This window comes from Meles meles, chromosome 8 (genome assembly GCF_922984935.1).
Source record: "Meles meles chromosome 8, mMelMel3.1 paternal haplotype, whole genome shotgun sequence".
In the NCBI taxonomy this organism is placed as follows: domain Eukaryota; kingdom Metazoa; phylum Chordata; class Mammalia; order Carnivora; family Mustelidae; genus Meles; species Meles meles.
In genome coordinates this window covers 48,889,532-48,905,783 of record NC_060073.1, presented here as the reverse complement: position 1 = coordinate 48,905,783, position 16,252 = coordinate 48,889,532, and the positions used below count along the sequence as shown (strand labels likewise).

Sequence of the window (16,252 nt, the reverse complement as noted above, 5' to 3'; positions counted from 1 at the left end):
GGATTCAGCCTCCCGACAACTGCGTGGGTTCCCACGTGGAACCGAAACGGTGGGGAAGCAGGAAGGAGAGAAAGAAAGGTGCACAGTCAAGCACCACACTTTCATGGTCAGTGGATTTCAAACATTTGGGGGTGAACAGAACATATACAACATATACACAACATACACACAAATGGAGCTTCACTCGGTGACCTAGGAGTGGGGATTTAGAGCCCTGTCTTCTGTTGCTCTAAGACACCTGCTTAGAAACCCAGAGCTCCAGGAAGCAGGGATAAAAGTAATGGCTTTGGGTCTATCCATCCAGCTGTTTCTTGCTACTGCTTAATAAGCAGATATCTACAGGATAACATGTCAACCATTTCCAGGCACTTCTGCAGGCCTTGTGCTATTTATTTTGTGCACAGCTCTGTGCACTAGATAGAACATTAATTTTTATTAAGAATATGCTTTACAGTTACAGGCTTCTCAGCATAAGGATTGATCAGCACCCAGCTATCATTTTTCAAGCTCTCCAGAGCTTACTACCATTACCCCAGTTTCTGATAGAGACCAGACCAATGAAGCCACAGATGACCACAAATGGCTAAGAAATCTGACTATACAAGCCAGCAGAAAGGTCATGACAGCAATAGGAAGACAAAGGCTTTTTTCAAATAAAAGGTGATGAGAAATTTAGTTTCCCGAAACACCCAGGGAATTAACAAAATATTGCATTTATTTTGAAAGTCATGTGGAAAGCATTTTACATTTTGAAAAAGTGGAAGTTTCTCTTAAGAGTTTTGACATAAAAATCTGAAATACTTAGGAAAATTATTAAGTTCTGGTAAAATTTACCTAATATAAAATTTACCTTCTTAGCTAATTTTTTAAAATTTTAATTATTTCTAGAGAGAGAGAGAGATTGATAACAGGGGAGGGGTCAAGGCACAGGGAGAGAGAGAGAAAGAATCTCAAGCAGACTCCACACCGAGACTGGAGCCCGACGAGGGGCTTGATCTCACCACACCGAGACCATGACCTGAGCCAAAATCAAGAGTCAGATGCTCAACAGACAGGCACTCCTCTTCATCTTCACTATTTTTAAGCATACATCCCAGTGGCATTAGATGCATTCACACTGTGCGGCAATTCCCACCACTGTTCATCTCCAGAACTCTTTTCATCTTGCAAAATGAAACTCCATCCCCATACCCCCCACACAATCCCTTGGTAAGCACCCTCCTACTTTCTATGAATCTGACTACTCTAGATTCCTCGTATAAGTGGAATCATACAGTATTTCTTTTTTATGGCTGGCTGATTTCACTTAGTATTCACAAAATCCATCCATGCTGTAGCATGTCAGCATTTCCTTAAAAAGGCTGAAATGTAGGTATATACTACATTTGGTTTATCCATTATCTGCTAGTGGACATTTGGGTTACTTCCACGTTTTGGTTATTGTAACTAAAGCTGCTATGAACATGGGTGTATATAGATCTTTTCAAGACCTGTCTTCAATCCTTTTGGACCTACACATTCTGAGAAATGAAATTTCTGAATCATATGGATAAAATACTTTTAATGACACAGTTTTGTGAAATTCTTTAGTGTATCCTCGAAGGTAGTAAATACTCACTGGGAATTCGGGGATTTCATTTTATAGCTTAACAAGAGGTAGACAAGAGAAAGCAACCAGACAATCTTTCAGAAGATCAAGTGGCTTCTTTCCTGTTCACAGAGATTTAAGCTATTAACAGTTCAGTTGTGTTCTAGGTCTGCATCTGTGTAGGTCTTGCAATCACAGAATCAAGTGTAAGGGATCCATAGTTTAATCCAGGTTTAACCCGGAGCACAGATCCAAGAAAACAATGCTGCGCTTCAAGAGTGAGACAAAGAGGAACTTCTTCGGCCAGCAGGGAGAGACTGCTGGGTTACTCAGATGTAACCTATTTTTGCTTATCTGTCCCTCAGCCTTCCTTTTCAGTCCGGACAGGGCCACAGTGACAATGGAAACATGTCTCTATTTCTTCCTCAGTGGGGAAAAGAACATCTCCTTGTGAAGACAGTTTCATTGTCTGAAAGTTATTTGTATCCAAGTGTCCATTTAATCAAATTGTAACTTCTTCTAAACATTATTTCTTAAAGGGAGCTAGCAAGTTCCCCTCCATTGATGCCAGCTACTAAAACAATCAAGCTTTCAAACCGAGAACTGTGGCACTGAAACTTCTCCCAACTCAATCACTTCACTGAAAAAAGAAAGCCAGCATTTTCCTCACATAAAATGGCAGTAACTCAAACACAGGCTTCATATTGTGTCCTGGGTGGTGAGCGGCTGACACGTAATAATTGGTGTAGGGATGGTTGGAGAGAAAGAGTGTGTATCTCTCTACAATGAAGAAAGGCCACACTTTGGGTCAGGGCGATTCTACGGTGAAAAGGCTGGGGAATGTTTCCGATGTGGCAACGAAGACACTGTCTCGTTCACACACTCATTAATAGTATCATCTTTCATTAATTGGGTATAACAGCAGATAATGAAAATTAATCAAACAAAACCCCTTTTGACATAGTCTTCAAAGGTGATGTCATAGACCATTGAGCGAACCATGCTTGTTTTGTTGCAGAGACTTCTCTTCTGACTGTAAGTCATATATTTCCAGGATGATTTGTGAATCAGGAACTAGGTGGGTTTTGTTGGAACAAAATCTGAGACTGCTAAATATCTTCCAGAATGTCTTTCAGATGACTGAAGTCATTGCTACTTTAGACTCTCTAACCTAAACATTTCTATGTTATCACCTTCTAACCTAGGCTTCCAATTGCAGATAACATGGCTTTCACCAAAGATACAAGACTGCAGGGTACGGGCAATGAGCGGCTCCTCTCCCACCCTGTCCTGTTTCTTCCTTTCTCCCTCTTCCCAGGGGCATCTCTTTCTCACCTGTCATATGTTGCCAACATGCTATTGTGTATGTATGTCCTTTATATATCATTACTATCTACGGAGTCAAGATGGCTAAAGAGCATTCTTGCTAAATAAGCGCATTCTTGTGTCTGTGTTTTTCCTCCTAGCGCAGTCGAGGTCAACTTTTAGTGTGTGTAAGAACCTGCAGGGACGGCGCACCTGGGTGGCTCAGTCATTAAGCGCCTGCCTTCAGCTTGGGTCTTCATCCCAGGGTCCTGGGATCGAGCCCCACATCGGGCTCCCTGCTCAGCAGGAAGTCTGCGTCTTCCTCTCCCACTCCCCGTGCTTATGTTCCCTCTCTCGCTGTGTCTCTCTCTGACAAATAAATAAATAAAATCTAAAAAAAAAAAAAAAATCCCCAGGGAAGATGGTTTTGTTGTTTTTGTTGTTTTTAAGATCTTAATTTGTGAGAGAAAGAGCAAGAGAGACCACAAGCAGGGGGACTGGCAGGCAGAGGAAGAAGCCATGGGGCTTGAGCCCATGACCTGGGCTGAAGGCAGATGCTTAACCACTGAGCCACCCAGATGCCCTGGAGGAATAGCTTTAAATGCAAATTCCTGGACCTACCTACAGAGACGCCAACTCAATAGGGGTAGAGAGAAGCCCAGGAATCTGCATTTTAGTAAACACCATAGGCAATTCTGAGCAGGTGGCTGGTTGACCTCATGTCCCTGAGGATGACACCTGGCTTCTCTGCTCCAGCTCAGTCTGGTGAGGAATGGGTTCCCTTGGTGGAGCGTAGCAGTTCCCAGACTCCCCTCAATGCATTTGAGAGTGACCACACATTTCTGTAAACACAATCTGCCAGATTCTTTTCTGTGGTTAATCATTAAGAGGAACAGATTCAGGCGGTAAGATCCGGTCACACTTCTGCACGGCTCAGTGTAATTAAGGGCGGAAGTTCCTGTTTGGGGTGCTCCCTGGCTGCTGTGAACCGTGACTGACAGATTGGGCAGGTAGAAATTCCAGACAAAATTCCAGCTCCTACAAAGCTTTGTGAGCTGGGAAACTGGCCAGTCCCTGCCCCCTTGGTCTCAGTTTCTTATGGGCGAGTGAGCCATGTCTCACCTCTCTTAGGTGTAAGGAAGATAAATGATTAAAAACCAGAGTCAAATGACACGCCACCCCTGAGATCCAACATGAGGACACTTAGCAAAGGGCTCTGCCACCACTGCGAGAACTGCGAGAAGTTCTACTGTGTTGTCTTCTTAGAAGCTTGCCTAAAAGGCCCATGGGTGGCTCAGTTATTAAGCATCTGCCTTCGGCTCAGGGTGTGGTCCTGGGGTCCTGGGATCTGGATCCTGGGATTGAGCCCCACATTGGGCAGGGAGCCTGCTTCTCCCTCTCCCATTCTCCTTGCTTGTGTTTCCTCTCTAGGCTGTCTCTCTCTCTCTCTGTGTCAAATAAATAAAATCTTCAAGAAGCAGCAGCAGCAGCAGCAGCAGCACCCACAGCAGCAGCAGCAGCAGGGCACAGAAGACCAAAAAAAGATCAAGGGTGAAGCACATTCTTTAAACCAGGTGCTTGACTGGACTCCTCCTCAGCCAACAGTACACTTAATATATTTTTTTAAGACTTTATGTATTTATTTGAGACAGAGAGAGGAGAGGGTGCCTGAATAGGGGGAGAGGGAGAAGCAACTCCCCACTGAGCAGGGAGCCCAAGAACACGGGGCTCAATCCCATCACCCTGGGATGGTGACCTGAGCTGAATCAGGCAGACTCTTAACTGACTGAGCCACCCAGGCGCCCCCAGAAGTACATTAGATCTTTACGACTCTTGAGATAACGGAGTGGGTTGTATAACGTCCTTTAGATTACAGGGAACAGAGAAGCCCCCTTTTCTGGGGCTGCATCCACAGCAAGGAGACACTGGCAGGTGAAGAAAAGGTCTAAAGGGGAACCGGAATTCACTGATCCAAATCACTGACCCAAACTGAGCCTTTCACTTTTTAGAAATCATACACTGTAATCACATAATTAGGTAAGGTGTGACTGAATTATTCTTGTAGAATCATTACGGATGAAGCTAAATCCCTCTTTGATCCTCTTCCTCTGCAAATACCTGATTCTTGCAGGACAGAACCACTGCTTGCAGCTGGTGAGTAAGTACCCTTCGATACCTAGCTCTACACTGCACGTACAGATATCTCTACCCTTGAGAAACATACACGGTGGTTTTATGTATGTGTCTATGTGCTTCGTGTGCATGGTCTTCAAATAGAAATGGGATTCAGGGGGCACCTGGGTGGCTCAGTGGGTTAAGCCGCTGCCTTCGGCTCAGGTCATGATCTCAGGGTCCTGGGATCGAGTCCCGCATCGGGCTCTCTGCTCAGCAGCAAGCCTGCTTCCCTCTCTCTCTCTCTGCCTGCCTCTCTGTCTACTTGTGATCTCTCTCTGTCAAATAAATAAATAAAATCTTAAAAAAAAAAAAGAAATGGGATTCAGCACATACATCACGCTGAAACTTCCCTTTTTTTTTTAAGATTTTTTATTTATTTATTTGACAGAGAGAAATCACAAGTAGGCAGAGAGGCAGGCAGAGAGAAAGGGGGGAAGCAGGCTCCCTGCTGAGCAGAGAGCCCGATGCGGGGCTCGATCCCAGGTCTCTGAGATCATGACCTGAGCTGAAGGCAGAGGCCCAACCCCTGAGCCACCCAGGCGCCCCTGAAACTTCCCTTTTGCACAGAACAATGCATCCTGGAGATCTGTTATTGTCTGTGCATATATTTCTATTTTACTGGTGCTAGCTGTTGCCAAGCCTTCCGAACTATGGGTGTCCCCCAGTCCCTTCAGCCAATCTGTTATTGGTGGACACTTGAATTGTCTCCATGGTTTTGCTTAAATGAAAATGGTATAGTGCCCACCCCCATGCCTGCCTCCTGAACGTACGTATATTTCTCTTAGATACTATAAAGCGGAATCGCTGGGACACAGGGTATGCCTATTTTTTTCTTTTTAATCGATATGACCACATTGTCTCAAAAATAGGTGTACTGATTTACACCAGTGGTGTATGAGAGAATGTACCTCTTGTCTTTGCCAATAGTGTTATTGCCAATTTAAAAAAATCTTGCTGATCTGCCAACAAAGAAAGGGCATCTCATTTTACTTAAATTTGCATCTTTCCGATTTCTGCTCTGCTTGGCCATTATTTCATGTTTCTTTGGCCACTTACTCAGTTCTTTATGATGTCCTCGTGTGTTTTTTTCAGGCAGAAGCTTCAGATTTGGATGTGGTCATATTTATAGACCCCTTCTTCTATGAATTTTGCTTTTTTAGTGTCCTTTTTAGGAATGCCTCCCCCAGGTCATAAATATCTTTTTGTACGTTTTCTTCTATTATGAAGCCTGTGTCTTTTTCTGGCTCAGAGCACTGCCTGAATCGCCACGTCTTCCGTTAGGGCTGGTAGATGAGTCGGGATGCTGAGCAACTGTCCAGAAAGCAACAGTGTGTGCTTTCAATGGGGTCCAGCTGCAGGGCAGACTCAAGAATGGGCTTCTTTGGCTGCCTAAGGGGACTGGCTTCTGCGGCAGCAAGAAGCTTTCCTAGGGGCCATCATAAAGCAAAAAGAAATATTCCAACTACCAATCCAGAGAAGGTATGCAATGGCCTTCTCTGGAGACGGCCATAACCCATGACATATACTCACTTGTTTAGGACACTTAGGGTAACACCACCTGGAGAGGCTCACACATTCTGCTCCAAGCTTCGGGGCCTTTCCAGAGAAAGCTTTGCCAAATGGAAACACAACGTGAGCTACCCGGGCACTTTTAAATTTCTGGTAGCTACACCAAAGAATCAGTAAAAAGAAAGAAGGAAACTAATCTTAAGGATTTAACCTAACGTTTCTGAGACAGTGTCATTTTAACAGGTAGTCAATATAGATATTATTCATGAGATATTAAAAATTTTTTGGACTGAGTCTTTGACATCTAGCATGTATTTTACACTCACAGCACATCTCAGTTCAGATAACCACATTCCAAGGGCTCGGCATCCACCTATGTCTCGCAGCTTCCGTGCTGGAACGCGCAACCCTGAGGATTAAGACAGAAGGTCCAAGATGTGCAGGGAGGCAACTTCTCTGTGATTATGAAGGTGTTTAGGGGACCACAGTCTGAGTGTTAAGCGTACTCTTCACCCTCCTTTGCAGCCCAGTGTTCTTCCTACCAAAAGTGTATCATAACTTCGATTATTCCCACCTACTGATGGGAATTAATCATCCCAAAGCACAGTTTTGCTTGGATTATTTCCTGGAGAGGATGTTGTTGACTTTTGGGAGGAGGTGATCATTCAGCTGAAACTTGGAGGATGGGTAGGAATTAGCCAGCAGGGTCAGAGGGGACGGCCTGAACAAGGGGGTTGCGCAGAATGGATGGGCTGGGGGTAGAGCAGACATCAGATCCCAAGGCTCTGCTGGGGTTGGTGGGGGCCACCCAACATTCGTCAGTAGGGGTTATGGGAGAATGGCAAGACCAGAGACAAGGAAACTAGTGAAGAAAGTGCAGGTTCCAGAGAAGAAGTACAGAGGGTCTGATCTAAGGCAATCATTCATTCATCCATCCATTCCACAAACATTTGCCAAGTGTCTACTGCATGCAGAAAACAAAGCAGACAAAATCCGTGCCCTCGTAGAACTTCAATATCTTGTAGGAAAGGAGGTAAATGGCAGGTGATGGAGGGTGTTCCTCAGTTTCAGATCTCACGGCGCTAAATGGTGGGGCTATTCATTCTCTGAGACAGAGGTTCAGGAGGCAGAGCAGGTTCGGGAAGAAAGGTTCGGGTTCAGCTTATCTTTTTTGACAAATGTTTGGGGTGTTTGGGGGACACTTCAGTGGAGCTGTGTGGCAAGCAGCTGCATGGACATATTTGGAGTCGGGCGATCTGGAAGATGCTGACTTGTTAGAATGTAGGATCCATTCATTTGCTCATGTGTGTATTTATTTGACAGCTACTGGGTAAACCTAGAATGTGCCATGCATTGTACTAATTGCAGAGGATTCAAAAAGGAGCGAAACAGATATGATCCCTACCTTTGTAGAGCTTCAAATCCAATCAGGATCACAGCTGATAACAAAGCTCTAACCATCACATGGGAGGGGGTAAGGAGGAGGGGATGTCCAAACCTGTGAGGGAGGAATGGGGGAGTGGGCTGGGCCAGACTATCAGAGACCTTCGATACCATGCTAGGGAGAGGGAAATCTACCTTGATCTGTTACCAAGCCCCGCCTCCCCAACAGTGCTCAATTTTGTCCAGTCCTCTCACCGCCCCTTCACTCGGTGCACTCGGTGCAGGCCACCATCTCCTCCTGGAAGGGAGGGGAGAGGTCCTCTAAAACGCCTCCTTGCCCCTCATCTCCCCCACCCCCACTATCACCTCCAATGCAAACAGAGTGAGTTTTCAAAATGAGAAGATGGTGTTACATTCTGCAGTAGGCAGAAAGAAGTCTAAGATGGCCCTATGATCTCCACCACTCTGATGTTACTCCAGGGATTATGTTATATTACACAGGACCAGGAATTCTGCAGATAGAGTTAAGGCTAACTAATCAGTTGACCTTAAAACAGAGAAATTAGCCTGGTGAATCCACCTAATGAAGTGAGCCCTTTAAAAGCAGGGAGTTTCTCCAGCGAGTAAAGGGCAAGTCACAGATACTCAAAGCCTGGGAGGTTTCGAAGGATTCAACATGCTGTTGCCAGCTTGGAGATGAAGTGGGTCATGTGGAAAGGACCTAGGAAAAGCTTCCGGGAGTGGAGAGCAATATCCAGCAGCCAGCCAGCAAGGAAACAGGGACCTCCCTCTTCCAACTGCAAGGAACTGCATTCTACCAACAACTTGAGTGAACCTGCAAATGGGTTCCCTCCCAAATCCCCCATAAGAGAACACAAACCAGCCAACAGCCTGCCTATAGCCTTGGGATACCCTGAGCAGAGAAGCCAGCCATGCCATACTGGACTTCCCAACTTCCAATACTACGAACTCATAAGCACATGTTAGTTCAAGCCACTATATTTATGGCGATTTGTTCCACAGCCCTAGAAAACCAACACACCCCCTTGTTTCTAACCGTCCAACAAAACTTCCTTGGCAGACTTTCCAGGTCTCAGCACTGAATCCTTGTAAAAGTCCTATTAGATGGGTCTTTTATTATCACCATTTCACAGGTGAAGAAACTGAGGCTCAGAAAGGCAAAATACTTTTCCTAAGGTTACCAAGCTAGTAAGTGACAGGGGGCAGATTTTAATTTAGTCTGAACTCAGAATCCACACTCTGTCACTTCTCATTGCCCTTAGAGTAAGTTCAAACACCCAAGCGAGGTATTAAAGACCCTTCCAGAGCAAGCTCCTGCTCACTCATCTGACCTCACTCTTCCACACTCCTCTCACTTCAGCTCCCTGTAGCTTGAGTAACGGTCATGCTCTCGATTTCTTTTTTTTTTTTTTAATTTTACTTATTTATTTGACAGAGAGAGAGACAGATCACAGGTAGGCAGGGAGGCAGAGAGAGGAGGAAGCAGGATCTCCGAGGAGCAGAGAGCCCGATGTGGGGCTCCATCCCAGGACCCTGGGATCATGACCTGAGCCGAAGGCAGAGGCTTTAACCCACTGAGCCACCCAGGCGCCCCCATGCTCTCGATTTCTTGACTTTCCACACTACAGCTCCTTCTGCCTGGGAAGCTGCCTGCCTCTTCCTTCTGTTTTTCCTTTGACTGACCCAAATGGGGCTTTTGGCCTTGCGCAAGATGCCACCTTCCCCGGGAAGCCTTCCTTGCCTTTCCTAGGCTCAGTGGATGCTACTCCAGCATTCCGCCAGCAACTCATACCTCCCTTATCACAGCACAGGAGACCCTGTGTTGGACACGTTGACTGGGCTGAGGTCTTCACTAGATTGTGAGCTCCTTGCTGGCCAAGACGGTGATAGGTTCAGCTCCAAATGCCTAGCATTGCGTCTGGAGCCGGTGCTTACTCAGTGAGTATTTACTGAGTGAATGAGTGAATGAAGAAAAATGCTTTATTCCGGGGACAATGGCAGCCATCCAAGGTCTTGAAGTAAGGGAGTGACCTTATCAGACCTGTGCTTACATGGGCAGAGGGCAAGTCTTGCACACAAAAGAAGATCCTCACCAACACGTGAGGATGAAAAAAAGTTCATTTACGCCGTGATCTTGGATTTCTGGGGCTGTGAAACTTTTCTTTTCTGTACCACACATATGAATACTGGATATGGCAGAAACTGTCACGGTCCTGACTAGTAGTGTTGTCCTATGAAGGTGGAAGACGGAAAAGAGCTTATCACTGGGGTTTAGGCCCCGAAATCCTGCTAGAATTAGGTGCCTCTGGTCAAGAAGGCTGTGCGAAGCCAAGGCTATATAGGGAGCCACCGACATTGACCCTGCGGGGAACGTGGCGCGGTCTCTGAAGATCCCACTCAACGCGTAGACCTCTCCACCTCTATACTAGCTCACGGAGCACAGGGCTATCTACTTCTCCTTAAATATGTAAATATTGCTTCCTGATGAGGAGGGCTGGAGGCCTTTCGCGTTAGAGGCGGCGCTTACAGCTCCCAGCTGGAGGTCACGCGCTGCCGTGGGAGAGGCTCAGTTAGAGACGCTGTGCATCTTGGTTTTCTCATCTGCGTAAAAGGCACTGCCGGGACAGCGCGGCTTTGAAGGACCGAGGGGCGCCGGAAAGGCGAGAAAGTCAAGGTGCGTACAGCTAGCTCTACACGCAAAGGAGGGAAGCCAGTGGGCAGAGGGAGACGCAGCGCTGATTTTCCCCGCCCTCACGGGCTCCAGCCCTTGAGCAGAAGGGTCTCCGAGTCCGTCGTCGTGCGGACGCGAAACAGGGCGGCGAGTCCACTGAAGGGGCCGAGATCCCCGCCACCCGCAGCGGGAGAGAGAGGTTGCACTGAGCGCTCGCGGCGCGGCGAGGCTGCGAGGGGCGGGTCTGGGCGCTGCCCCTCCCGCGCTCCGGCCTGGGTTCTGGGCGCTGGGGGCGGGCAGGGGAGGAGCCACGTGGGGAGGAGCAAAACCTGGAGGCCCCGGGAATCTTGGGCAGAGCCAGAGCGGCAAGAGCCGGATCCCGGGCGCACAGCCCAGGGAGAAAAGCCCGCCGTCCGGGCCGAGCGCCGGCACGGAGTCCGTGCGCAACCGGCGAGAAGGGCCTGTGCCGACGGGTCGAGGCTCCTAGGTTCCTAAGCCGTCGCAGAGCTGCTTGGCTGCCCGTCCCCCCGTTCCCCCAACTGCCGCCCCGCCGGGGCCCAGACCGACCCGCCACCTGCGTCCCGGTTGCGCCATGGATCCTTCGGAAAAGAAGATATCAGTGTGGATCTGCCAGGAGGAGAAGCTGGTGTCTGGTCTCTCTCGCCGCACCACCTGCTCGGACGTGGTGCGGGTGCTGTTGGAGGACGGCTGCCGGCGGCCGCGGAGGCAGCGGCGGGGCCGGCGGCGGGGGGCGGCCAGCGACTCGCCGGGCCGGGAGGAGCTGCGGGAACTCCTGGACGAGGACGACGAGGACGACGATGAGGCGCTGCCGCAAGGCATGCTGTGCGGGCCCCCGCAGTGCTATTGCATCGTGGAGAAGTGGCGGGGCTTTGAGCGTATCCTGCCCAACAAGACGCGCATCTTGCGTCTCTGGGCCGCCTGGGGCGACGAGCAAGAGAACGTGCGCTTCGTGCTGGTGCGCAGCGAGGCGTCGCTACCCAACGCGGGCCCCCGCAGCGCCGAGGCGCGCGTAGTGCTCAGTCGTGAGCGCCCCTGCTCGACCCGGGGGGTCCCGGCCCGGCCCAGCCTGGCCATGACCCAGGAGAAACAGCGGCGGGTGGTGCGCAAGGCCTTCCGCAAGCTGGCCAAGCTCAACCGGCGGCGCCAGCAGCAGCCGTCGTCACCCTGTTCGTCCACGTCGTCGTCCACCGCCTCATCCAGTTCGTCTTCGCCACGGGCCGCCGAGAGCGCTTCCGTGGAGCGCATGGAGACGCTGGTGCATTTGGTGCTCTCCCAGGACCACACCATCCGCCAGCAGGTGCAGCGGCTCCGGGAACTGGATCGAGAGATCGATCGCTATGAGGCCAAGGTGCACCTGGACCGCATGCGGCGACACGGAGTCAACTACGTGCAGGACACTTACTTGGTGGGCGCAGGCATCGAGGTGGACGGGCCCAGCCCGGAAGAGGAGCCGGAGGCGGCCGCGGCTCCCCTGGACGGTGAGGCACAGGCGGCCGCGCTGGAGGAACTGGCCCGGCGGTGCGACGACCTGCTGCGCCTGCAGGAGCAGCGAGCCCAGCAGGAGGAGTTGCTCGAGCGCCTCTCGGCCGAGATTCAGGAGGAGCTGAACCAGAGGTGGATGCGGAGGCGCCAGGAGGAGCTCGCGGCGCGGGAGGAGCCCCTGGAGCTTGACGGCGGCCACGACGGCGAGCTGCTGCTGGAGCAGGAGCGGGTCAGGACGCAGCTCAGCACCAGCCTCTACATCGGGCTCCGGCTCAACACGGACCTGGAGGCTGTCAAGTCGGATTTGGATTACAGCCAGCAGCAGTGGGACACCAAGGAGCGCGAGCTGCAGGGCCTTCTCCAGACTTTGCACACGTTGGAGCTGACGGTAGCGCCCGACGGGACTCTCGGCTCTGGCGATCCCTCCCGGGAATCCCGGCCTCAGGGCCGCGCCGAGGTGTGGGTGGATCAGGCCCGCGGGCTGGCCAAGAACTGTCCCGGCAACGACGAAGACTCGGATACCGGCCTGAGCTCTATGCATAGCCAGGACTCGGACTCGGTGCCAGTGTGCGAATCTCTTGTGTAAGGGGAGCAGGGTGGGAGAGGGGGACGACCCTCCCCACTTCCTCGCAGAAAGCACTGGCAAGGCCCGCCCAGAGACTTGAAACCAGGTTGGGGGTGGGCCGGGGACCCCTGCCAGGGAGCAGCGCTCCCACTGTGCCAGGGATGGGGGGGAGGGCTGGGGACGCCTGTCCTGCGCTCCTCTGGTTCCCCAGAGAATAGTGAGGGGTGCGGGGAAAAGGGAAGCCAGGTCTCCGTTCCAAGCTCTTTCAGGGGAAGGAGGGAGGAAGGTGGTAAGAACCTCCCATACTGGAAAACAAAAACCCCAGGGAAACTGATGTGGTCCGAACCCATTTTCAAAAAAAGAAAAAAAAAAGTATTATGAAGATTTCAGCAATCTTCTGTATGGGAAGGACTGATGGCAGCTAGAACTTCAGTTTGTGGTGCAAAGTGCTTTTAAAAGAAACTCTTGGATGAAAAGGAAATTCCTTGAATGTTAATTGTGACTGTGAACGTGTTAAAACTAGCCAAAGAGGAGCACTGGTGTTGGTCTCAGCCTTACTTACATCTCTGATAAAGCCCACAGGCACCCAAATCCTGGCTCTTTACATTTCTGCAGATTGGGGAATTGCCCTTCTGCTAAACTGCTCATCTTACTTTCTTTCAGAGGCTGAGCTGAATGGCCGTCTAATGCTGCATTTCCTCCCTGCAAATACACTGTGTGTTCAGATAGAATCCCTTCCCTAAAATAACCTCTTATTATTACAAAAGCCAAACATAACGCTTTTGAGAGAAGCCTGGCAGACACAATCCCTGGTTACAGTTTAATCAAGGTTCCTTGGGATTTGCTGCAGCAAAGGGACCTGCACTGTCCTTTCTTTCCACTCCTGTTGTCCCTTCATGTACGGAATCACTGTTACTCCAAGAAAAAAAAGGGGGGGTGGGGAGTTGCAGAATTCAAGCGAAGTGCAACTGAAGTTGCTATTTAATGAGCGCTCTGGTTGAAACTGAGACTTGAAAGCAAAGATCTTTGTTAGTGTTAGGCTTCTGAACCAAGCTATATGATTAAAACCAACCATGACCTCAAGGTATTTTACCCCAACCCAAGTCTAACTTCAGTAGCTTTGGTCAAAGATTCAGTAGTTACTTGTCCAAGCCTTAGTGGAGAGTGCAAACATCAAGGTTTACCAGATAAGGCTCCGGAAAGAAAACATAAAATAGAACAGTCTAATAGTACACCTTGGGTGAGCAATTTGATTAACCGGGGCACGCAGCAGTAGATAATGCACAGGAAAGTGGGCTTAGGGACGACTTGAATTACTCTTGCCTGGTTCATACCTTTGCACACGCCCGGAGATACAAGCGCGACACCTCTCTCTTGCTAGCTGGTGACCGAGCCCCTGTGGGGACGCAGTGTAATTGTTCCAGTTATTTCAACAGAAGTGATCAGTTGTAGCTGGCTCTTGCCCCGTGGAACGAGCCTGTTGGCTGCGTTCCCTCTGGAGCTCCGTACTTCTGAGGAATGTGGGATCTAATCTCTCCTGAGGAGGTCCTAACAATGGGGTGTGTGTGTGGGGCCAGCCTGCTCCAGAAGCCCGGTATCCGCCTAACGATGGAGGGGCAGGCTCCAGTTTCAACACCACAAGTGAAGATAACTTAAAAGGTCTTGCTTTATCGAGAAGTTTCTTTTCCTTGGAGGGCTTCTCTGTCTATTTGTTGCCATCGGGGACCTGCCCACCTCACCCCCTTAAACAGTTTAAACCGTCTCCTTTTTGGAGACAGCCCTCCCCTGCCCACACTATTGCAACACACGTGGACATTTCAGATTTTCAAGTAAAATGAGAATGAAATGGCCGTTTTCTTAATTGATGTTTTCAAAAGACATTAGCTGGCATAATTATGGTTTTTTAGTCTCTTCGGATGCAGAAAATGTCTATGCGTTTGGTCTGGAGCATGATTAAAATGAGAAGGGGACCGAAAGAAAGCCACTGTCCCTAGACGATCATTTGATTTGGTAAACACAAAGCCTAATGATAGCTTCCCTTCTGAGGCAGAGGTAAAATCCTCATTAGAGTGTGACAAACGCTACTTGTCTGAATGGTTGATGCTGGCAATGGGCTGACCTGGTGGTTTTAAAATTATTGTGCTTTTTTCCCCCAGTCCCCCAGAGTAGTAGGGAGGTGGTTCTTAGATGTTTATTAACTCAAAAGGGAACACAGAAGTTGGCAGAACAGGACTGCCTGGCAGAAAAGGGCTGTTTTCTTATTCACTATTATTATTTTAAACTCTGACAGGCCGCTGACATCAGCAAATATGCCTGAAGCCTGTAAAGCAAATTAAGCCACATCACAGGGAGAAGGCCTGTGGGATTCTCTAGTGCCCTCCTTCTAGAACCTTCCTGTGTCCTGTCCACCTGAAGATACTTCTCCAGTCAACTCTTCAGGCAGTGTGGAGGCTCTGTTTGTAGCAGAGGGCAGCCCAGTCTGCCCATTTCACCTTTCATCCAAATCAATTATGTCCCCAGAAGGCACTCTCTGTGTGGGTAGGAGAAAGGAGGGGGGAGGGGAGTGCCAAAATAGAAAAGAGACAATAGCTCCTTTTACTAAGAGCTTTCGCAAGTCTGAGAGAGGTGGAGTATGGACATAAAAAGGACCAACACAGCGCCTGTGCCTAGAAAGTGCCTCATAGGTGCTAGATGCTGAAAAAAAGTTATTTCACTTAAAAAACAATCATTCCGGCACTAAGAATGAGAATGACCACATCGAGGTGAAAGCATCAGCACTAAGGATGTCAGAGCCCCTGAGAGAACTGCCCCCTGTTCTGGTGTCTGCGCAGAACGGAGATCCTGGGGAAGAACCAGCCAACTCGTGGAGGATGGGACGAGGCCCCATTCTTGTCGGGAACTGATAGCCTGTATCTTGGCTTTGATCTTAAGTAGCCCCTTCTCAGTCATCTCCCAAACCAGAGCGATTTCACCTGGTATCTCTGTGTTCACTTGTAAAACGTGAGGACGATGATTGGCTAATTAGAGAAGTTACATACTGTGGTCCTTGGGACGAATCTGAGAATAGCAGAAGTAAAAAAGAAAAGAAAGAAAAGTCCCTCAAAATCCCGTCACCAAAAGCTTATTATCACTGTCAAAATTTGGCTTATTTTCTTTCCTGACCTTTTGAATTATGAAGATTTCGTATTTTGCTTCTTATTTTAAGAAAATAATTGAAATGAGATTGTACAGATGCTTTTAGGTCCATCCCTCTGTTGGATGTTCCATCGTGCGTATAACTGTTCTCATGTCAGTAGGTTGTTCCATATATATATATATATATATATATATATATATATATATATATATATATATATATATTTTTTTTTTTTTTAACTATTACGGCACAACACTGTGATAGGCTGCTTTGGGCATGTGTCCCTTTTCCCCAGTAAAACAGAAAGAGACTTCCCAGGTCAAAGAGCACAAACATTTAAGGACTTGATACTTAATCGCCAAATTGCTTTTGGAAAGATTTGTTCTAATAACAACC

The 16,252-nt window shown here is 48.8% G+C and overlaps 1 protein-coding gene across 1 annotated transcript; it reads left to right on the top strand.

The window, feature by feature from the left end:
• Nucleotides 1-9,558: 9,558 nt before the first annotated feature.
• On the top strand, nucleotides 9,559-15,917 carry RASSF10 (Ras association domain family member 10). Its single transcript, XM_046014187.1, has one exon. It carries the CDS (start codon nucleotides 11,245-11,247, stop codon nucleotides 12,739-12,741), a length of 1,497 nt encoding a protein of 498 aa, XP_045870143.1. The 5' UTR covers nucleotides 9,559-11,244; the 3' UTR covers nucleotides 12,742-15,917.
• Nucleotides 15,918-16,252: the final 335 nt, after the last annotated feature.